Here is a 23384-nt window from a genome sequence, read left to right as displayed (position 1 = left end):
CAGAAGCATGTATATTATGTAAGCAAGGTGCTCCACGGAGCAGAGTTGAATTACTCCACCACGGAGAAGTTTGCGCTTGCTCTCATCACAGCCTCGAGGAAGTCCATACTTCCAGGCTCACAAGATTGAAGTCCTGATGGACCAACCCTTGAGGAACATTCTTCATAGCCCGAAGGCCAATGGAAGGCTCATCAAGTGGGCGATTGAGTTAAGAGAGTTTGATATCAAGTACAAGCCTTGAACGGCCATCAAGGCTCAGGCCTTAGCAGACTTCGTGGTCGAATACATCATTAACAACCAAAAAGTCGGGGGGGCAAGAGATAGTAACCCCGGAGGGAGGAGAGAAGGAGAAGGATAAAGAAACAACCTTAAAAGAGTATTGGTTCTCCATTTTGACGGAGCGTCCAAAACAAAATCTAGTGGTGCAGGCCTAGTTTTGCAAAGCCCTGATGGGTTTATGATTGAATATGCTTTGAAGTTGGACATTCCGACTACGAACAACAAAGCAGAATATGAAGCATTGATAGTTGGCTTAGGCTTGGCTAGAGCCGTGAGGGCCAAAAACCTGAAGGTCTGCGGAGACTCAAGACTTGTAGTTGCTCAAGTTAATGGAGAGTTTGAGGCCAAAGATAAAACTATGGCCAAGTACCTGAGATTCGTAAAGGGAATACTGACTCAGTTCGATGAATGGTACGCAGAACATGTTCCGAGAGAGGAGAACACTACGGCGGATGCCTTGTCTCAGTTCGCCTTGTCTGAAATCGAAAACTATCCGAGAAGTATTTACTTCCAGGTCTTGAAGACCCCTACTATTCATGTCATAAATCTGATAGTGCCGGTTGGTGTGGCAAGCTGTTGGATAGACCCGATCAAGACCCACTTAGAAACTGGGTGGCTCCCCGATGATGCCCAAGAGGCACGCAAGCTGTCGATTAGAGCGCTGAGATACTCGTTGCACGAAGGCCTTCTTTTATAAAAGGTCCTTTGTTATTCCGTATTTGAAGTGCTTAAGACCTCTTGAAGCAGAAGAGTCCTCCCCCTTTCCATCCGAGCCTTCCTCAGAAGAAGAACCACTGCTCCCTGGAATCGGCTCCCTCATCTTCCCTCGAAGGGCTACCTTGGACTTGGGACTACCTGAAGGGGCCTTGCCTTTGGAGCCGAAACTGGAACCCGAGTGGCTGGAGCTTGACTGGGACCTCATACGAGGAGTCGAGGGCTTCGATCCGTAAGGTTGCTCAGATAGGTCCATAACAGACATCTGCCAGGGGCAAGATAGAAGGCTTGGATCAACCACATCCGGCCATACGCCTTGAGCATCTTGGCTCCCCTATTCCAACCTATTTCCATGTTAATGGGGCGCATCTCGTCATCGTGCTCATCCATCATTATAGTGAACCTAGTGGATCTATGATAAGCAGCCTCGAGGTCCTTCCATTCCTTCTTCCTCTTCTCTTCCGAGCTAGCATACTTCTTCTCCATGATGGCAAGCTTGCCCTCCACCTCATGGGCCCTAGACTCCCACTCTCCTGAAGAGATAGTCATCTGCTTCATGGAAGCCTGCAGTACATGGTAGTCGCCTCTCATTTTGATAGCTTGAGTAGAGGACGCGGTAAAATAACCATTGGCCTGTCAAAGAAAATATGAGTTTGAGATAAAGGGTCGAGCCCCCAAGGAGTGATTCCTATAGTATTTTCCAAGTTCTAAGAAAAAGAGAACTTAAGCGAAAATTTGCATAAGTAGAAACACACCTGATAGAGGGCATGAGACCCCAACATCTCAGCCTCGAGGAGTTTCTCACTAGAGGAGACAGATAAGAGGTCGGGAGGAGTAATGCAATTTTTAGACCACTCAATAGCAAGGGTCGGGTTTCTGAAAACGGAGTCGTTGAAAGAAATACCCCAACCGGGCTCGAAAGGAGTCCTGGCACTCCCGTCAAAATCCTTGGTCCTCTTAAGGCCAGATCCTGACGCCTCGAGGAAGGCAGGGACCTTTGGGATATGGTTGGCCTTCTTGATGGCATCTCTAGCCATCCTTCCCGTAACAACACCGCTCGGCTTGGCTTGGCGTCAAGAGCCTTAGCAGCTGAAATAAGAAGAAAAGAAACAAATGTATGAATAAACTTGTGCAAAGTAATAGAAAATAAGGATAAATACCCTCTATGGAGAGGCAGCTAAGGCCAGCCTCAACAAGCTTGACTTCCGTCACGAACTCCCGATAAGGGGTCCTCCCGTCATCGTTAATAAGAAGATCTCGGGCGTGAAGCTCAGCATCAGAAAGGTTGAGAATAAAGTGGGAGCTATCGACTGGGCTACTAAAATCGCGTCTGAAGTATACACCCCAGTCTCCGTCCTTCCACTCAACAACTACAAACTTCTTGTTCAAGTTATGGTTTGAGTCATTTAGGGAACTGGTGTTCACCATTTGAGGAACGTGGGCTCGGTGTTGAATCACTACCCAACCAGGCCTAGTCATAGGAGACGCCTTCAACATAAAGATGCTACGGAACATTGTTACACTCAAAAGGATGCCTAACTCATGGCATCTCACTATGAATAGGATGATGAAAGACCACCTGTTAGGGTAGAGCTAGCACGGATGGATCTTCAGCTTGGCTAGAAGCCTCGGAATGAAGGGGTGCAGAGGGAACCTTAGCCCGGAGTTAAGGGACACCTTGAACAAAAATAGCCTTTGCTGGCAAAGATTACATGCCCTCTCACTTGGCTTGGCTATACGAACCCTCAAGCAGTCGGGCCATGAGTAAGTCGACTCAATCTCCTCGACGTCACTTCGGTGATGGAATGCATCAAAATGGACGGTATTAGGGTACTCGTCCGCTCCCTCGTTCAACATACTCTTCAAACTATTCGAACAACGATTAATTGAGAAGGGGGAGACAAGAGCTATACCTTGGAGTGAGCGTAGAGTAGCCCTCTTATGCATAGCTTCCTTTTCGGAGAAAGAGGACTTGACAGGGCCTTGTCCACCTGACATACTTGAGAACTTGAAGAGAGTTAAGAGCTTGAGAAAATTTGAGAATTTGAGAAGTTGAGAAATGAAGGTGTGAATGAAAATAAGCACTTCTCATCTTCTTTTATAGGAAAAAGGTCACCTGCTACATCAGGTCATAAGTCAGACTGGTTCGCGCTAACAGGTACCTCGTTTAAAGAACACCGAAAGTAGTGAGAAAAAATGATCGAAAGGCAATAAAAGACGATATAATAGACGAGAAAAGCGATGCAGGACACCGCTTATCATATCAGTCCTCCGAAAAAAAGCCTGGCTAAAACCAAATATAAGTCATTAGTCTTAACTAAAGGATGATTATGTTAATCATTATGATTAGCAAAATTAGTAGGGATTAAGACAAGATTAGCTTTTCAACTGAACTCACGAGTACGAGAAGGAAACGTTCTCCTCTGTATCAGAGCCATTACGGCCACAATTTGTGTGCGGGGAAGCCCCGATCGACCAGGAAACAATTGGAGGCCTTTTGGCCTACCAGGAGCCTTTATATCAGAGCCATGACGGCCATAATTTATGTGCGGGGAAGCCCCGGCCGACCAGGCAACAATTGGAGGCCTTTTGGCCTACCAGGAGCCTCTATATCAGAGCCATGACGGCCACAATTTGTGTGCGGGAAAGCCCCAGCCGACCAGGCAACAATTGGAGGCCTTTTGGCCTACCAGGAGCCTCTGTATCAGATCCATGACGGCCACAACTTGTGTGCGGGGAAGCCCCGGCCGACCAGGAAACAATCGGAGGCCTTTTGGCCTACCAGGAGCCTTTGTATCAGAGCCATGACGGCCACAACTTGTGTGCGGGGAAGCCCCGGCCGACCAGACAACAATTGGAGGCCTTTTGGCCTACCAGGAGCTTCTATATCAGAGCCATAACGGCCATAATTTGTGTACGGGGAAGCCCCGGCCGACCAGGCAACAATTGGAGGCCTTTTGGCCTACTAGGAGCCTCTGTATCAGAGTCATGACATCCATAACTTACCTCCGTAGTGGCCTTGGCCTACCAGTCAACAAATTGAGGCCTTTCAGCCTATCAGAAATTCCTGAAGGAGAGCCATGAGGCCTTCAAAAGATATCCCGGAAACCCTCTAAGGAGGTCCTTGGGAAATTTCTCGAAAACGATAATCCTCAACATAACCAAGTTTCGTGAAGACTAGAATGTCTACGAGAACGAGTTGGTTGGGGTGCATAACATCCTACAAGAGAAGTTTGGATTAGTTCAAAAAAGTATAAGTCTCCCTACAAATGGGAAGTTCAATAGAACACAAAGCATTCAGCAAGAACGAGTACGGAACGTCCATCAGGACAAGTACAGAACGTTCGCTGAAACAGCCATAGCAGAACCCTGAGGAACGCAAAGGCAACTTTGAAATTAATTCCATGGAAAATCAAGGACCACAAGAGCATGATAAGGTATGTAGAAACCTAGAACTCTTACCGAGAAGTTCAAAAAAACAAAAGTGGGGGGCAGGAACCCTTGGGCAACCACCTCCAGGCCAACCAAGAACTGGCCGACCAGGAGGTGGCTGACCAGAAGCCTCGACCCCGAGCCCCCCTTTCAAAAATTTTTGAATTTTTTTGAAAAAATAGAAAAAATCAGAAAATTTTTGAATTTTTTTAAATTTTCAGGATTTTGAAATTAAGCCCAGATTAGGGCCGATTAGTGAAATTAAGCCCAGATTAGGGCCGATTAGTATATATTAAGCATAATTAAACCAAATTAAGGAAAATTAGTGGTTTATGTGATGAAATTAGCCCAGATTAGGGTCGTTTAACCTATTTACTCTTGTAATTAGTGTCTTATGCATACTGATTAGTCGTAATTAGCCCCGTTTAGGGCAGATTAGTCTCGATTAAGGCCAATTAGTGCATTATAGCTTAAAATTAGGCTTTTTTAAGCCTAATTAGCAATTTGTATAGAAATTAGCCCCGATTAGGGTCAATTAGCCCCGATTAGGTACAATTAGCAGCTTTCACCCTATAATTAACCTTGACAAATGTTAAGGGGTGATAAACGCTCGCTTTATAGTCCCGATTAGGACCATTTAGTGTTGAACACCATCCAAATAGCCTCCACGGGGCCTTAAGTGTATATAATCACACTCATAATTCGTTGTAAATGTGTAGGTCGCTCCACACTTTACGATAACGCGGCGATACCCATGAAGGGCCGATACCCATGAAGGGCCGATACCCAAAAAGGGCCGAAAGTACCCCGAGTCGCGATTAGACCATTATAATTTCCATGAAAACTCGAGCAGTATTCACGGAAGTTGGGGGGCAAATGATATGGATAGAAAATACATCCCAAAGACACATTAAATATCGCATTAATTACGCTTGGGCTTCTTGTCTGAAAAGTCCAATACAGACTTGTCTGGTCTAAACTTCATAGCAGACCTGTCTGGTCCAAAGTTTCGTAACAGGCCTATGACAGCCCAAACAACCAAGCCTACCAGCAGAGGTCGTCCAAGTCCACGAACCTGAGTTGTTCATGGATTAGGCCCAATACAGCTGGAAGAGCAGAGATGTGTGTGTTCTAAACGGACTCAAAGTCCTGCATAGAAGGTTCTGGATCTCCTTCCTCAAGGGGACTCATAATCACCATCTAAGTTAGAGACTTGTCCACCAAGTCTCCCAACAGAAGTCTAACCCTAGACTCACCTCTATATAAAGGGCTCTACCCCTCAATCTAGAACTACGTTTTTGGCTTGATTCTCTACAACACATAGATACGTAGGCATCTTACAAGGATCGATAGTCCTAAACGCAAGAGCAGTCATTAAAGCTCGAAACTCACCAACCCTAGCATTAAATACTAAAGTACTCAGATTTTTATTCCACAACAGTTCCTTTCAGGATGTTGGTGCAGTTTGGATTGCTTGGAATGTCTTTAATTTCGTTTTTAACTTCAAAAAATTTTAAATTCAGTGTATTAAACAATCAGGAACTAAATCATCTTATTATTTTTAGTATGTTATTTGTTTTTCAATCTGGTTGTATCGACGGTTGGGGGTTTGTCCCGAGTGTATTATGTTCAAGTTAATGAAATTTGCTTTTTAATTGTCAAAAAATTTATATATAATTATAGTTCAATGTCTTAATTAATTGTCTATTATGTTTGTTATACAGCTATTAGATATTATATTAGAATAATATAATAAATAAAATAAATATAGTCTATATTATAGCTATAGTTTAGCACTTGCAACCCACCCGTGTGACGACCAAAATGTACCACCAAAACCACCATTACTCCAATTATATAAAGGATATAATGCACAACTCAAGTTCCTAGTTTCGAATCCCGCCAACAACGGATATTTATATTATCATTCTTAAAAAAAATATTTGTATATGTACATCATCCAAGTTCCAACAACAAACTTTTATATTATTTATTATTATTAATAAAAATAATAATAAGGTAATCAATCATATATTATTTAATCTTAACCAAAATAAAAACTGTATTATAATTATTCATCGTTTGGTTCAACTATCAAAAGAATATTAGTCGTTAGATATTTATTATATAAATAACATATGTTACATTTATATAAACTAATATTCTATGTTTTGTCTTTTTCATTAATAGCTCAATTTCCTGGTCCATTAACAACTCAAAGTTTGAATCCTCTGGGAACTAATATTAAAGATAATTTCTATTTATGCTTTGTATCAAAAGTTCAAAATTCGAATTTTTACAATAATAATGTTAAAATTTACAATTTACATTTATTTCTTAAATCTGAACAATACATGTGATCAATTAAATAAATATTTTAATTGTTATTAACGACATTACATTATTAAGATTACAATATCTTAAACATACAAAAAATATTATATAAAAATAATTTAGAATATATTTTTAAAAATTCCATGCATTACACGGATTATAAACTAATATTATATAATACAAATAAGAGAGATAATTTTAAAGTACTACCAAATGTTGAGGGTTCTAAACCCATCAAGTACTTGTTTAAATCTAGTTTAAAATATTAATATTATTCTACATGTAATAGAATTGAAAATATTGATAATTAAGATATTTTGTAACATATATTTAAAGTAGAATAGGTATCCTAAATTATAAAGGAGATAGTTTGGTTTTTAAAAATAATTAAGATATCCTAATTTTACAAAAAAAAAAAGTTTGAATTTTTTTAACATATGTAAACAGAGCATGTATTCGAATTTATAAAATAGAGAGCTTCAATTATCTTTTAAAAAATTATAAATAGAATGTGTATCCTAATTATATTGTATATATAATAGGAGTAAAAATGATAATTTTATAGTATTATCGAAGTTCGAGGTTCTATAACCAATAACGCCAGATTCAATTTTTAACATGCTAAATAACAAAAATTAAATTTCAAATTATGTCAATAAAGTGTTTTATATTATTATTATTTTTTGACAGAAAAGAGTTTACATTAACTTCTCAAACCCCCCTGCACAATCGTAGCAAATGCCGATGGTAAATCATGAACATCCAAAGTACGTTCTGGGAGATAATACGATGTCCTTGCAATGTAATGAGCATCAGCGGAACGTTTAACATTATATCTTTATATATAATAGAGTAAAGGAGATAATATGATAGGTATGGGATGGTTTAGTCGTCACAGTCCTCATTAACCAAACAACTAAACTTATTTAATATCTAAAGACTCACTACCTATATCTTTACTAAGAAGAAGATTTTTATAAGTTTATTAACACTCTTTTAAAAAAACAAAACTAATACCCTAATATGCATAATGTAGGCTATTAATTTATACATAAAATTATAATTTAACAAATTAGAACAAAGTTATAATTTGGTCAAGGGGTTTTTTTATATTTAGTTATAAAGGAAAAATAATAGGAAGATATATTTTATATAAATATAAACAAAGAATGATTTTTTATTAAAACTAAAAAAATTGAAAAAAAAGGACACCATTAAAAATACATAAAAGTTACAACTAAAAATTTATATAAAAGTTGACAAACAATTTCAGAAATTGAAATAATAATACTATTTATATTAAATATGAAATACATAAAAATTACAACAATATAAATTATTTGACTTTATTTTTATATGTGTATGGAAATTGTGATAATATTACAAGTAAAACAAATAGCACATAATCGTGTGCATGTATAATTAATTAGAGAAAAAAATAATAACACTATTTATATTAAACACAAGTGAAAATCATGTATTCAATAAAATATATAGTAAATACAATCGAAGATAATTTTTATAAACAATACATAACACCATTTATGAAAAAAAATTGTGTAACGAAAAATTTAAATAAAGTTTTATAAAAATTCAAAAACAAATATAAATACAAAATAAATATGTAACAAACACATTAAAAATATAAATAAAAATTTCCCGTGCAATACACGGGTATAAAGTTAGTAGCCTAAATACACAGTACGTAATTCACTAAGCAAAGTACGACAATCTTCCACAATCAAACCAAACGATGAAACAATACGTGTTAATTAATAAATAAATTATATTAATAATAATAATAATAATTTAATTAAAAAATAAAATAAATTAAAATTTTAAATAATATTAAATTATAAATCTCAAATTTTAAAGTGAGGACCCAAACACTTTTTTCCCTTAAAAAACTATAAAATTGTAAATTAACATATCTAAAATATTAAAAAAAAATTATTGTGTGCATTGTACGGTTTATAAGCTAGTATAAGGAATGCACTTAGAGTAGATATGCACAAAAAATCCTAATCAGAAAAGTCCGTCCGATCCCATCCGGAAAAAAATCGGTAATAATCTGATCCGAAAAAATCCGGCCCGATCCGATCCGGCATGCAATCCTTATGGGCCACATATCTTCGTGAAAACCTGGTCCGACCCGATCCGGTAAAATCCCGAATTTAAACCCGATCCGGATTTAGACGAGATCTGGATAAAACTCCGTCCCGATCCGGATAAAAATCCGGTTCGGCCTGATCGGGCCCGTTACAAGCCCAAATTTTATGCTGATTTTAAATAAATATTTGAATAGAACGTTGAAAAAATTATGCCTTATCCAAATTTATTTTATAATTGAATATAATTTCGAATAAAAGTCTTAAATTTCTAATAAATTCTTTAAATAATTGATAGTTACACATATTTTATTTGTGCGTGAACACCATTTGTTAATATTAATATCGAATTATTGAGATATAAATTTAAAATTCTAAGTTATTCTAAGATATAATATAAATAATTTTTTCTAAATTCTAATTAAGATTGTGTCGGTATAAATTAAAGTCTAAATTTACAAATATATTAAAAAAATACGAAAACCATATATTATTACTTAAAAAATAAAAAAAATATTATTAAAATTATTTAAAAAATCCGTCAACGGGTCTAATTATTTTGAACACAATTCAGCCTAACCCGGCCCGACCTGATTTAAAAAAAAAAGCTCTATCCAACCCGATTTCAAAAATCCTAATTTTATAAAGTCCCCGAATCCATCCCGATCCGATCGTTGTGCATCGAGCCTTGATCTTTCGAAGATGCTCATGCTGTTGATAGTAAAGTGCTCATGCTGTTGATTGTAAAGTGCACCCTCGGCTATTATTGATGGGCCCAATCTATATTATTGAGTACGCCGTGTGCCTGTTGGCCCAAATGGTAAGCCCACTTCAAAATGTTACCTGGCAATTTTTTAAAGGCATCAATTACTGATCCTAGGGTTGTAAATTGGGTCGAACTCGTAATCGAGTCTTGAGTCGGGGGTAATTCGAGTTCTGTTTAATCGAGTTGAGATGAGCCACTCGTTTAACTATCGAGTCTAAATTTGTGCTCGAACACGACTCCGAGTCCGCTCATTGAATTTTACACTTAATCGAGTCTAAATTTCTCCCCGAATGCAGCTCATTTATTTTCACATTTTCACAAGTCGAGTCTAGCCAGCTCATTAGTTGAGCCACCTCGTTTGATTACGAGCCGGAACCTATGTCCCAACTCGGCTCTAATGAGACGAGTCGAGCCCACTTAAACGAGCTTGAAGCTCATTTGTCGAGCCACCTCGTTTGATTACGAGCTGGAACCTATGTCCCAACGATAAATGTAGGGAACTATGTGGGAACTTTTGTGAAGGCTGATTCTCAGAATATTCATGGAGGGTGGAAAGTATTCTATCGTATTCGTGTTATAATGGACGTTGATAAGCCGATTAAGAGAAGAATGAAGCTCAAGAGGGAGGGAGGTGTATGGTCATGGATAAATTTTAAATACGAACGATTAAGTACGTTTTGTTTTGTATGTGGTTTGCTTGGACATTCTGACCGAGATTGTGGCATTGTCTATGCGAATCCTGATAAGACTATCGAGAGGTCATATGGGACGTGGTTACGAGCTCCTACTAGGGGGGGGAAGAATCAGAATATCGGAGCTCGGTGGTTACGTAATGGTGGGGATGGAGGACAGAATTGGCGTTCGAATTCCGGTGGAATTCAGGTACCAGGTAGTGCGGATCAGGCGAAAAATATGGGTGAGAGATTCATGGAGATAGACGGGCGAATTACCGAAGTTAGTGGAGAGACAGGTGTAATACGGTTTGGCCAGTGTTCTCAACAGAGTGGACAACATAATTTGAGTGCTAAAATTATGGAAGGGATAGAGGTGAGCGGGAACATAAGTGAGGATGAGACAGTTGTCATGGATTCAAAACGAAAGAGGGGGAATGAGGATGTTATGGTAGATACAAGTGCGATAATTAATGTGGAGTCAAATGGGCTGGATATATCTAATGTCGGGCCAAAAAACTTGCTAGAGGCGGGACCTGTTGTGCAGGCCCGCCTACAACAATGAGTCTGTTATCGTGGAATTGTCGTGGGCTGGGTAAACCACGTACAATTCGGTTTTTAAAAGAGCTTACCCAACAAATAAAACCTAGTATTATTTTTCTATCAGAAACCTTATCAAAAAAGAAAAAAATAAGTGATTTATGTAAAGCTCTGAATTATACTGATTGCTGGTCGGTTGATGCTCAAGGCCATAGTGGTGGAGTGGCGTTAATTTGGAGGAATGAAGGAGGGTGTGAGATAAAAGATGGGGGCACCCATTACATTGATTTCGAAGTGGTAAACGAGCAAGTTGGGCGATGGCGATATACTGGTTTTTATGGTTGTCCGGAGCGGGGAAGAAGGCAAGAATCATGGAATTTATTGAAGGATTTGGCGGGTAGATCGAATCTTCCATGGTGTATTATCGGGGACTTTAATGATATGATGAGTGCGGATGAAAAAAGAGGGGGGAGACCTCATCCGTTTCATTTGATTCAAGGTTTTGTTGATGTAGTAAATGAGTGTGGATTGAGGGATTTAGGCTACGTGGGGGATAAGTATACATGGGAAAAATCTCGTGGTAAGCCGAACTGGATTCAAGAGAGACTCGATAGGGGTTTAGCAAATCAAGATTGGTGCAGTCTATTTCCACAAGCGGAGGTTCAAAATCTGGAAGTAGCTACGTCTGATCATTTGCCGTTGTTCTTAAATTTGAATAAGCAGGTATATCAAGTAAAGGAGCGCAGATTTAAATTCGAGAACTCATGGTTACGTGAAAAGGAGTGTGAGTTGGTGGTTCGGAATGGGTGGAATGAAGCATTGGGCCTGGATATTGTGAATAAAATTAATTTATGTGCTGTCCGTTTGAAGGAGTGGGGAGGTGGCTTAGCTTCAGAATACAAGCGACAGGGTAAGGAGTATCGAGCAAGGCTGAGAAAACTTCGTTCACGAAGAGATATTTGTGGGATTAATCTGTATAATGAAGTTAGGTGGCAATACATGAATCTGTTGGAGAAACAGGAGGTGTACTGGAAGCAACGGGCAAAAAATTTTTGGTTACGGGAAGGGGATAATAATACACGGTTTTTTCATAAGTATGCGTCTGGGAGAAGAAAGTCTAATCGCATGAAAAGAATCAAGGACGTAAATGGTGTCTGGAGAGAAACGAAACAGGAGATTCAGGAGGTTGTAGAGGGGTACTTTTCTCAATTGTTTACTGCATCGGGTGAGGATGGAAATATTGCAGATGGGGAGGCTGTAAAACGGGTGTCAGAAGCAGAAAATAACGATTTAATAGCTAAGGTTACACGAGAGGAAGTCAGAAGTGCAGTCTTTTCTATGCATCCGGACAAATCACCAGGTCCGGATGGGCTTAATCCTGCATTTTTTCAATCTTTTTGGAGTGTGGTGAGTGATGATGTAGTCCGGTTTTGTCAGCAGTACATAGACACAGGTGTTCTTCCTGATGGTATAAATCATTCGGTAATTTGCTTAATTCCAAAGGTGAAAGTGCCTCAAACCATGTCTGATCTTAGACCCATTTCGCTTTGTAATGTATTGGTGAGGATTCTTTCTAAGGTTATGGCTAACAGATTGAAAATGTGCTTGGGATCAATTATATCTGATAGGCAGAGTGCATTTATAGAAGGGAGATTACTTACGGATAATGCAATGTTAGCTTTTGAAGTAAATCATTACATGAAGAGGAAGACACAAGGTAAAAATGGATTGGCTGCTTTAAAAATTGATATTTCTAAAGCGTATGATCGCTTGGAATGGGGCTTCGTTTACAACATGATGGTAAAATTCGGGTTTCATGAGCTGTGGATAACTCGAGTAATGAAGTTCTTGCAATCTGTGTCTTATAGCTTCTCACATGAGGATGGTGCTTTTGGTAATATTGTGCCTCAAAGGGGATTACGTCAAGGTGATCCTATTTCACCTTATATTTATATAATGTGTGCGGAAGGGTTAAGTGCCATGATTAGAAGGAGTGAGCAGGTCGGGTTGGTACATGGGTGTACGGTTGCACGAGGGGCACCAACAATATCGCACTTACTATTTGCCGACGATTGTTACTTTTTCTTTCGTGCAAATGCAAGTGAAGCAGGGGTAATGAGAGGGATATTGAATCGTTATGAACAAAATTCAGGTCAGATGGTGAATTATAACAAGTCAGTGGTTACATTCTCGCCTAACACGACTGTGGAATGTAGGAATGCGGTTTGTCATAAACTGGGTGTTCGAGAAACAGAAACACCTGGACGATATCTGGGGGTTCCAATGCGTGTTGGAAGGAATAAGGCAGGGGAGTTTGACTTCCTGGTAAAAAAGGTGGATGACAAATTACAGAACTGGAACAATCAAATAATATCAAGACATGGGAAAGTTACATTGCTCAAAACAGCAGCGCAATCCATACCTAATTTTTGGATGCAGTTATTCTTGATACCTAATACAGTTTCTGACAAGATTGAAAAACGCATGAACGCCTTTTGGTGGGGGAAGGGGGAAACGAATGGGGGGATTAAATGGTTATCGTGGGATAGAATGTGCACAATCAAAGAAGAAGGGGGGTTGGGTTTTCGGAAATTGAATGAATTTAATATAGCGATGTTGGCAAAGCAATCATGGAGGCTGATGGTGGAGAGCAACCCTTTGGTTAGTAAACTCATGAAGGCACGTTATTATCCAAATTCAGATTTTTTAAATGCTTCACTTGGTTCAAATCCAAGTTATCTTTGGCGGAGTCTTATGGAAACCCAGGAAACGATGAAGCGGGGGGTACGTAAGAGGATTGGTAATGGTTTGACGACTACAGTATGGAAGGTGCCTTGGCTTCCTGCTCTGGATGATGGGTATATCACAACGGAACCATATGAACAGTTACAGGATATCAAGGTGCAGAATCTGATGGATGAAACTCAACGAACATGGGATGTGGAGGTGGTCTCAGATTTGTTCAATGAACGGGATAGGAGACTCATTTTACAAATACCACTTCCTATACAGAGTAAAGAAGATTCGTGGTATTGGGCATTAGAAGACAAAGGAATTTTCTCTGTTAAAAGTTGCTACAGGAAAATTCGAGGTGAATATGCAGGGTTGGATCGAATCTTTTGGAAGAAGATATGGGGTTTGCAAATACCGGGAAAGATGATTAATTTCTTATGGAGGGCATGTATTAATGTCTTACCAACGGCAATGGCTTTGCGGAGTAAAATGGTGAATGTTTCTTCTTGTTATTCCTGGTGTCATGCAGATGTAGAAGATGCAGTACATGTTCTGTTTACTTGTGGTATTGCAAGAGAAGTATGGAGTTCAGTGGGATTGCAAAATGTGGTCAGGGTCATACAAAATGATACTGTCATGTCAATTCTTAAACGAGTGCTTGAAGTGGGTACACGGGAACAATGGATTATGGTGGGTCTGATGTGTTGGAGTTTATGGACGAGGAGGAATAAATGGGTGTAGGAGAGAGTCCATATGTCTGCTTTTGGTATTAAGGCCATGGCACTTAATTTGGTGGCTGATTGGAAACGTGCTCGAGCCTCAGAGGGTGCAAACCGGAGTGTGACTACTGAACACTGCAAAACATGGGTGAAACCACCGGAAGGGTGGATAAAGATAAATATCGATGCATCGTTTTGTGCAGGAGGCAATAACGTTGGGATTGGTTGTGTGGCTCGTGATAGCAGAGGCCGTTTTCTTCGAGCAAGATGCAATGTATTGCATGGAACTGCACAGGTGCGAGAGGCGGAGGCGTGCAGTTTGAAAGAAGCTCTAGAATGGATTCGAGGATGGAGAACAGAAAAGTGCATCTTTGAATCAGATGCCAAGCTACTAGTGGATGCATTTCAGAGGGATCGAGGGAGATCAAACTTTGATACTATTGTTGAAACTTGTAGTAGTAGTCTTAAACACTTTAAGGAAGTGTCGATTGTTTTTGCTAGTCGATCTGCGAATAGTGTGGCTCATGTATTAGCACAAGCTGCATATTCTATGTCAGGTCCTACGGAGTGGTTTAGTGCTGCTCCAGATTTTATTTCATGTAACCTTGAGTTGGATTTAAATTAGTATAAGCAAGTACGTTTTATTCAAAAAAAAAAAAAAAAAAATTGGTTGGGTATCACATAAATCTATGAATTATAATTCTATTCTTTGCAAACTTGCAAATTAGCAAAGGGAATTCAAATTTCCATTTCTTTCTGTAAACGGGCCAAAATATGTAAAACATAAAAAGGTCTTCTGGATCCACGTGCTACTACAACGGCACACCCAATTACATGTCATGTTTTAGCCCTCTCGTCTTTCACCTTTCCTTCTTTGATGGCTATCCATATATCTTTTCACAATTCAAACCCAAGAAAAAGAAAATTGTAAATTATAGAAGAGGCTGATGATTTTCCAGCAGAAACTTGTCAAACAGAATGCCCTGGAATAACTTGATGAAACCTAGAAACAAGCCAACATGATAGGTAAGGTATCAGCTATCAACAAAATGTGCAGATAAGGATGGTCGCGACTGCTGGTTCTGAACCAGAGAAGGAGTCGGAGCTGGAACCAGAGATGGAGTCGGAGCTGGAACCAGAGATGGAGACAGCGTGAGAACCAGAGATGGAGACGGGGCTTCAAATTGAGACTCGTTTAGCACCTGAGCTTGAGACTCGTTTAGCGTTGGAGCCTGATTCTGCTGCTTGATACGCTCAAGCAACTGTCCAGCCTTACGCTTACCCCTATCAGTGCCAGTTTGCACTAAATCAATTAATGAGGACATCACCCCAAGTTCTTGAGCTTCTACCAAATATTGTTGGTCAGCAGAACAGAGGTGAACTAAAACAGCAGCTGCATTCTCCTTATTCCTTGGAGACCCACTGCCAATGACTGCAACCAAGACTGGCAGAGCCTCTGCAGCTCCAATGGCTGCCCTCCCTTCAGAGTGACTAGCCAGTATAGCTAGAATGGCTAGCGACTCGTCCACCATTCCACCTTGGGGTTCTGTAAGTAACTTCATCAATGTGGGCACAATTCCAGCCCTCACGGCTTTCCCCTTGTTACCTTGGTATATGCACAAATTGAACAGTGCTGTTGCAGCATCCTTCTTCCCCCTCTGGTTGCCTTCACTTAGTAATGTCACAAGCGGTGGAATAGCTCCAAAACCACCAATAGTAACTTTATTTTCATCCACAACTGAAAGGCTAAACAAGGTGGCGGCTGCATTTTCCCTTGCTTCCATACTTCCCTTCTTCAACACGTAAACTATACCAGGAACTGCACCAGAAGATACAATGCTTCCTTTGTTTTCCTCGCAAATGGAAAGGTTAAGGAGTGCAGTAACGGCATGCTCCTGGGTGCGTGAATCTGGAGTTGAAAGGAGACCTACAAGTAATGGAATGGCGCCAGCTTCAGCAAGTGCCACCCGATTATCAGCATTCCGCTTGGCAAGAAGGCGGATTTCACCTGCTGCAAACCGTTTGTCTTCAGGGTTTACAGATGTAAGTTTGTGAAGGAGAGTATCTATCTTGGAACGTTCAGCAGGTGTGCATGCAGATTTAGTCTTACTGAGGCGAACTGATCGTTTGGGGGGTTCAACCCCGTTTGCTTCACACCACTGGGCTATGAGACTACGTAAGACATAGTTGGGTGTAAGAGAGAGGCTACTAAGAGTTTGTTGTGTCTTGGGACAAGTGCCATGCCCTGCTTCCAGCCACTTCTCGATGCAAGACCGTTCGTAGGTCTACAGCAGATTATAGTAAGGATTGTTAAGAGTGAACACTTTAATCTTGAATAAAAATTTCTATTGTGTGATGATGAACATACCAAATATAATTATTTACATATTGGCCCTAGCAGTATTCACGTCCGTACACATTAACTTTCTAAGTTTACAAGCGTACATTTGTGCCCTGATTTTAGTCTCTTGTATACCCGAACCTTTTTCTATAATTTTCTTCTAAAATTTTTCTTCACCACAAAACAAATATATAGTTCCACATGTTCTTTCTACTATTTGTCCAATGTCCTGCTATTTTACGGAATTGATTTGGGGTTATATTTCCATTTTGAAATAAGGGTACTATTTGGAATAAAATTCTAGAAAAAGGGTACGGGTCTAGAAATGAAAAACATCAAGATTACGCCAGTACGCTTTTTAAAACCTTATGGTTTATGCGTACAAAGGCAACTACTGTTATGGCTAAAATATTAATAACCCTCTAAAACATTACACAGAAGTAAGAGGAATCAAACAACCGCTTTAGAAATAGCCATATGACAGATTGATTTCAACTCTTTTTGCAAAACAGAAAAAGAAAACTTGTCCAATGCAAAGTTCTGTGTAATAAAATCTCATAGCCTCTGCTGCATTTTTGGGAATTGGGCTTTTAAAGGTTCAACAAGATTTTGTTATTCTAACAAGATCATAAAAAGGTACCGAGTGTAAATGCCCACACGATGTAACGTACGAGCGGTTCAAACTCCTGACCTAGAAAATAGCAAGTGGACACTCGATCATGATGATGTCAAGCAAAAGCTTTTTACGGAAGTTCATACATTACAATGTGATGTAATTAGTCCAGTAGATACTGAGCTTATCTTTGCCAGGAATTAGGTGCTTCATAGGGAACAAAAACTTTGTTTAACTAAAGTTTTAGTGAACAATGCAAGTGTGCTTATCCATATCTTGATAACTTGGATTCGGCCGGAACCTGGTTCGAGGACCTTTTCTCATAGATTTGTGACTTTACATTGTCAATTCTGTTATGATGTTATGCATCACAGAAATTATAAGAAGACCAAAATTTAGCAGAGGTGTACCTGTCCTGTTGAAACAATGACCGGGTCGACCATTAACTCAAGAGATATAGGACAGCGGAAATCTTCAGGTATTTTCTGAATTCGGTCGGTAGCTGCTTGTACACTGCCACTTTCCATTACAGGAGAATCTATATTTGGATCCTCTGTCTGAACGAAATCCTTGATTTTTTTTAGTAGCATTGACATCTTTTCAATGCTCTCCCCTGGATCGCTTCCACTAGTAGCAACCATTTCATGCAAAGCTAGTGATTCTTGTGTGAGATCAGTTATTCCACTTAGCTGTAAATTATCTACTAATCTCCTTAGGACAGCTGAATCTGCAACAGCATCAGGTTTCATGTTGTAAAGCGATAATAGATCTTCAAACAGTTCAACATTAGGTCCATCAATCCTTCCTTTGGCTCTTCTGAACTGGGCAAGAACCAGCTCAACCTGGAGACAAATTGGAAAGGAAAAGTTATTTAAAGTAACGAAATTAAACCTTTGAGCCTCTTACTTTTTCAATTTATAGAGGTCCCACTCAGTATACACTATATTACTTTGAATCCATTTTTGTGATCACCACATTTGTAGTCTTTGTAATAATTTATTTAACCCCAAGATTACCAAGTATAATTCAAGGCTTCACAATTGAAGATATTAGTTGAAGTTGACAACAACAAATATACAAAGAAATGCAAGGCATGCCTTCTCGGTATTCAGAACGATATATTGTTATCTAACACAATTTAGACAGACAACTAGTACCTGTTCCTGAATTTCATCCGATATATCAAGTTGCTCAAACGATATCCCACTCAAAGCATTTTCTAACTGAACTGTCACTTCCTGTAAATTTTTCATTATTTTTTCCCTTTCCAGAACCTGTCGGCAGAGCAAAAGAAAAAAAAACCTGTTAGATTTTCACATTGTTGCTATATTAGTTATTATCTGCAAGAAGGAGAACAACCATAGACAGTTAATAAACAAACATGGTGATGATATGAATAAGTATCTCTGCTTCAGAGAAGTTACTTCTCCTATGAGGAAATTTCTAATTATAGAGGTTTAAAGCTCCTGCTATTAATCAGAAATTACTCTCTCTTTAAGAAAAAGGAAATATAGATAACAAGTTTAGAGATATAAACTTCAGAAATACATAATGGGGCACATGCTGTCTATTTTGCATGCCCAACACTTCCCAACTATTGGCATGAAAAGTATAAAGAAACATGTTGGCAGGTGAGAGTCAGCCAAACAATTAGGCAGATCCATGCGTTGAGAATAGGGGTTCTTGCTTCTTGGATACTTTGGGTAATAATTTAAATTTATATCATATAATTAGACCCATAAATGAACCAGAACAAACCCACAAAAAAATAATGTTGGCAGGTGAGAGTCAGCCAAACAATTAGGCAGATCCATGCCTTGAGAAGAGGGGTTCTTGGATACTTTGGGTAATAATTTAAATTTATATCATATAATTAGACCCATAAGAGCATCTCCAAGGGTAAAATGTAAACCTGTTAGCTAAAAAATCATCATCTAAAATTTTGTTGAACCTTTGAGGAGCGTTGGAGATGCTCTAAATGAACCAAAACAGAACCCACAAAAAAATTCAAAAGAAACAAAAAATAATTTTTTTTAAGTATTGTTAAGAAGTGACCCACGGGTGTATTCATATTAATATTTTAATAATAGGTATTTGTTAGGTAAATAATTACAAATACTGTGATATTAAAAGAGACAAAGAAAACTATGATATATTGATATGCAACCGGAAAAAAGATTACCTTCAAATTTATGATTCTAGAGACCCTAATGGCCTAAGAAACTTATTGATGAGTATGTTTTATGAATTTTTCTAACGTACCAGTGTATGGCAGGCAATACCCAGACAAAGATGTGTGCTGGCAACTGAAACTAATATCTGGTATAAAATGTGATAAAGCTTGATGGTAGAAGTTACCTATGTGAAACTCTTTGTACACTTATTCAACTAAAAATAAGGAAGATACTAAAAGATCTGTGGATCCTTTCCGAGTAAAACAAAACACAGAAAAAAAGTAGCAGCCAACCAAAGGACTAAACGCATACTAGTCCACGAATAGAAGATTACAAGGAAAAGGCCAGGCGGATGAAAGAATGTTGCCAACACAGCTTACAGTATCTAAGAGTTACTCACAAGGTGAAATAAGTTGTCCAATCCCCCAGTAAGTAACATGATCAAGTTATAGTCAAATTTAAAAAATTTGAATATGTAATGGTAAGGAATTGGGACAAAATATATGAGTCTGACGGGAAAACATGATTCGAATAAATTTCAATTCAAGTTTAATTAAGTTTGTAATTCCCGAACCAATAGCTATATCATAAATTAATGGACTTCATAATCCTAAGCTGCATATATATCTAGATCAGAGTGACCTCAAAAGATATGGCTAGTAGATGCTACCATTTGAATTTTATGTTTAAAACTTAACTGAACTTTTCATTTCATCTAATGTCTTAGTATAACAGAGAGCTATTATTGTTGGTTACAGCAACTTCCAAGACTAGTGGAACAAGTAGTGATTGTATACTTACACGAATGAATATAAAATAAATTATGATATACATATAAAGAAATTTGACTAGTGAACACAGAGATCAGTTGTGATGAACCCAAAGTTTGAATCAGAGTCGTATGAACCATATACAGAAAAGCAACGAAATTCAAACCGAAGTAACAGCAATCACTAACTAATTAGTCATTATGTACAGCTGCAACACAAATTGAAAGACCCTTGGACAATGAAAAGTCTAGTGCTATGCCTATACACCCTCCCAAAAGACTAGATGCACTTAGCAACTCTTAATAGTTTTAAAAGATCTATCTTTATATAAAAACTCGCTTCACTTGATCAAACAAAACATAAACCAAGGTATTGCTTTTATAACTTACTAAAACCATCACCCTTAGATTCCTATGTATTGACTACTTAAATGAAACGATCAAGCATGAAACGAATACCAAAATGCACAATCACTATTTCTAATAATCAATTAGGGAAAACAAAATCGCATTAAAACAAAGTAATACGAAAATGCATCATTTCGTCAATCCAAGTCAAAAAAACCGACCAAACTAATTACGCAATCAAACTAACAAAACTAAAGACAAAAATAACCGCAATAAAATACTAATCACAGATACGCACCATATAGATCTTACTCCCTTGGCTTCCAAATTGCAACAACTCGAAAGCTAACAACATTGCTTCTTTCAACTTACTTAACTCATCCACCGAAGCTCGATTAATCTTCTCCTCACTATCTCGAATCTCTTCGAACATCGGCGTCAACAATTTTAACCTCCTGGCTAAGTTACAGTACTGTTTCTTCACACTAGACCTGTAATCCGATATCTCCGCTATTTTACTAACTAATTCTATCATCTCTTTAACGACAGCTCGTCCTGCGTCATCGTCTTCCATACTCACTTGCTTTTCTCCTCGATTTTCGAGATCTAAATGACTTGACTTTTGTAGGTGATTGACTAGCTAGTATAATTAGTTGCCAACATCGTGAGTATAAGTGTGTGTAGATATAGATTTTGAAAAGGTTGTTTTTCCGGTGATCGGAGAGGCTTGCCGGAAATGTCGCCGGCGTTAGAGAGAGAAATGAATTGTGGGGAGAAAGTGGGAGAAAGAGTCACGAGTGTAGAGAGAAAAAGACATGTTGTGGCAGGCACGGTTGAATGAGAGTTGTCCTGAAAATTAGAGATCATGTTTATTTCAGCAACTATGCTGTAATAAATTACTATTTCTGCTTTTAATAATTGATTTACATGATTATAAAATTGCTAGTAGTTGTTTTTGGACATTCTGATCTTCTTACGAAATTAGCGAAAAATGAAAGAAAAATTATAAACTAAACTGAAAATAAACATATCCCGTATATCCCGTTTAATGCAAGATCTGGGAAAGGTAAGATGTATTTAGTATTCCCCTCATTTCTGAAATAATGAAGAGATTATTTCCCGAAAAACCCTCAGCTTGTGTGTGCGTGTAAGGATGCGTAAAAAGTGAAATGAATAATACAAAATATATGCAAAAATCAATACTAATTTGAAACAAACCAAAATATGATCACTTAAAAAAATTTCAAACAAATCTTAGCTCATGGTATTATTCAAATAGGATTGACCTAAAATCCACTTTGAAATGGTTAATGATGAATAAGTACAAATCTCGCACAATTTCCAGTGACACGTGAATGTAAAATTAATCAGATCACGGAGCGGAGATGTGCCTTTATAAATCCTGGATGGAAAACAGTTTGTAGATGTTTGTATCATCTTCCCAAAATTGCTTAACCAATTTTTGTAGTTTGTGTTTTGTACTTGATCCACAATCTATTGTCCATGAACAAATTGATGCGTAAATTGCGAGTAAAAAAAAACACTAGGAATTTGGATGTGAAATTGAAATGTCTTCCGATTCATATACCAAATTGTATTTACCCCAAAGAAAATTTTAAACACCAAACTATATTCAGAAAATGACTACGAATACGATTAACTTTCGATCCCCATACTTTCTCGAATTCCTTCATGTTTGTTTTTAATGTTACTCGCACGTAAATGAATGAAAATCTTGCCACTAGAGAAAGATGTAGATGATAGAGAAAGAACAATTATGAACAGGATTAAAATTGGAGGTAAATTGGAACAAAAAAAAATTATTCATTTTAAAATTAAGGCCAAATTTAACACTGCCTCAAATATTTTATTTATAGCTAAGTTTTTAATCAACAATAATAAAGAACATACTTTATTAATAAGGTGTTTAGCCCTGTTACCCATGCTAAATCGTGTTGCCTATATATTTTTTTTAAATAGAGTGATGCGCATGTTCTATGTATATCATCACCTGATACGTATGTATGCCGATATGCATATTTCATATTCATATCAACTACTAACATGCAACTTCAAAATGTATACCCGATATGCATGTTTCATATTCATATCAGCTACTAACACGCAACTTCAAAATGTATATCACGCCTGATATGCCTCACAAAATAGTGTAACTGCTATGGGTAGAAAATTAGGTTGTAGTTAATACTAGGGTTCGTGAGCTCAAGACCCTCGTTTGACTGCTCTCGTGTTTCGGTACTCGATTCTACTTTTACAAGACGTCTACGTACCTTACTTTATGTCAAGGATAAAGTCAAAAAATATAGTTCTTGTTTGTGGAGTGAGACACCTTATAGGTGTGGATAACCCTGAATTAGGTCAGGGTTAGAAGACTTGACGGATAAGTCTCATATTTAGATTGGACTTCTTAGTCCTAGAATGTAGTAAGTCGATTCTTATCCCTTGAGATTTCTTGGGTCAATCCCCAAGAAGTTAAATCTCTTATATAATACCATTTATAGGTGTCATTTTACCCTTATTAATTAATTACGAAGTTAATTAATATTTTGTATTTCGGGCCTCATCAATTGGGCTTCTTTTTCGGATCAAATCAGGTCTAATTAATGCAATACTAATTATACAATTAGGGTTCTTTTTATTTTCTATCATTTTTTCCCAAATTCTAGGAAACCTACTCAAGGTTTCGTAGGAGTTAAGTTATTATATGCCCTTACAGGTTAACGTTTTTAGCATAAAGTATGGAGCGACCTACACATTAACAACGATTCACCTTATTCGAGGTTACTTATCATATTAGGGTAGCTTTAATGCTAACTCGATGA

General features: G+C 38.1%; 3 protein-coding genes across 3 annotated transcripts; 2 read left to right on the top strand and 1 right to left on the bottom strand.

Annotated features, from left to right (window-relative positions):
- The first annotated feature begins 457 nt into the window (after positions 1–457).
- Positions 458–976, top strand: LOC141665953 (uncharacterized). Its single transcript, XM_074471939.1, has one exon. The coding sequence runs from the start codon at positions 458–460 to the stop codon at positions 974–976; it is 519 nt and encodes a 172-aa protein (XP_074328040.1).
- Positions 977–14330: 13354 nt separating this feature from the next.
- LOC141665952 (uncharacterized) lies at positions 14331–14921 on the top strand. The gene has a single exon (XM_074471938.1). It carries the CDS (start codon positions 14331–14333, stop codon positions 14919–14921), a length of 591 nt encoding a protein of 196 aa, XP_074328039.1.
- A 50-nt stretch (positions 14922–14971) lies between these two features.
- LOC141667236 (U-box domain-containing protein 13-like) lies at positions 14972–21410 on the bottom strand. The gene is made up of 4 exons (XM_074473645.1): positions 20840–21410; positions 18408–18524; positions 17661–18092; positions 14972–16581 (listed from the first exon to the last, which is right to left on the bottom strand). The coding sequence occupies exons 1-4, from the start codon at positions 21113–21115 to the stop codon at positions 15331–15333; spliced, it is 2076 nt and encodes a 691-aa protein (XP_074329746.1). The 5' UTR covers positions 21116–21410; the 3' UTR covers positions 14972–15330.
- Positions 21411–23384: the final 1974 nt, after the last annotated feature.

The sequence above is a fragment of the Apium graveolens genome, chromosome 6, assembly GCF_009905375.1.
Source record: "Apium graveolens cultivar Ventura chromosome 6, ASM990537v1, whole genome shotgun sequence".
In the NCBI taxonomy this organism is placed as follows: Eukaryota; Viridiplantae; Streptophyta; class Magnoliopsida; order Apiales; family Apiaceae; genus Apium; species Apium graveolens.
Note: the sequence above shows the minus strand (reverse complement) of the source record. Positions and strands in the feature narration are given on the sequence as shown.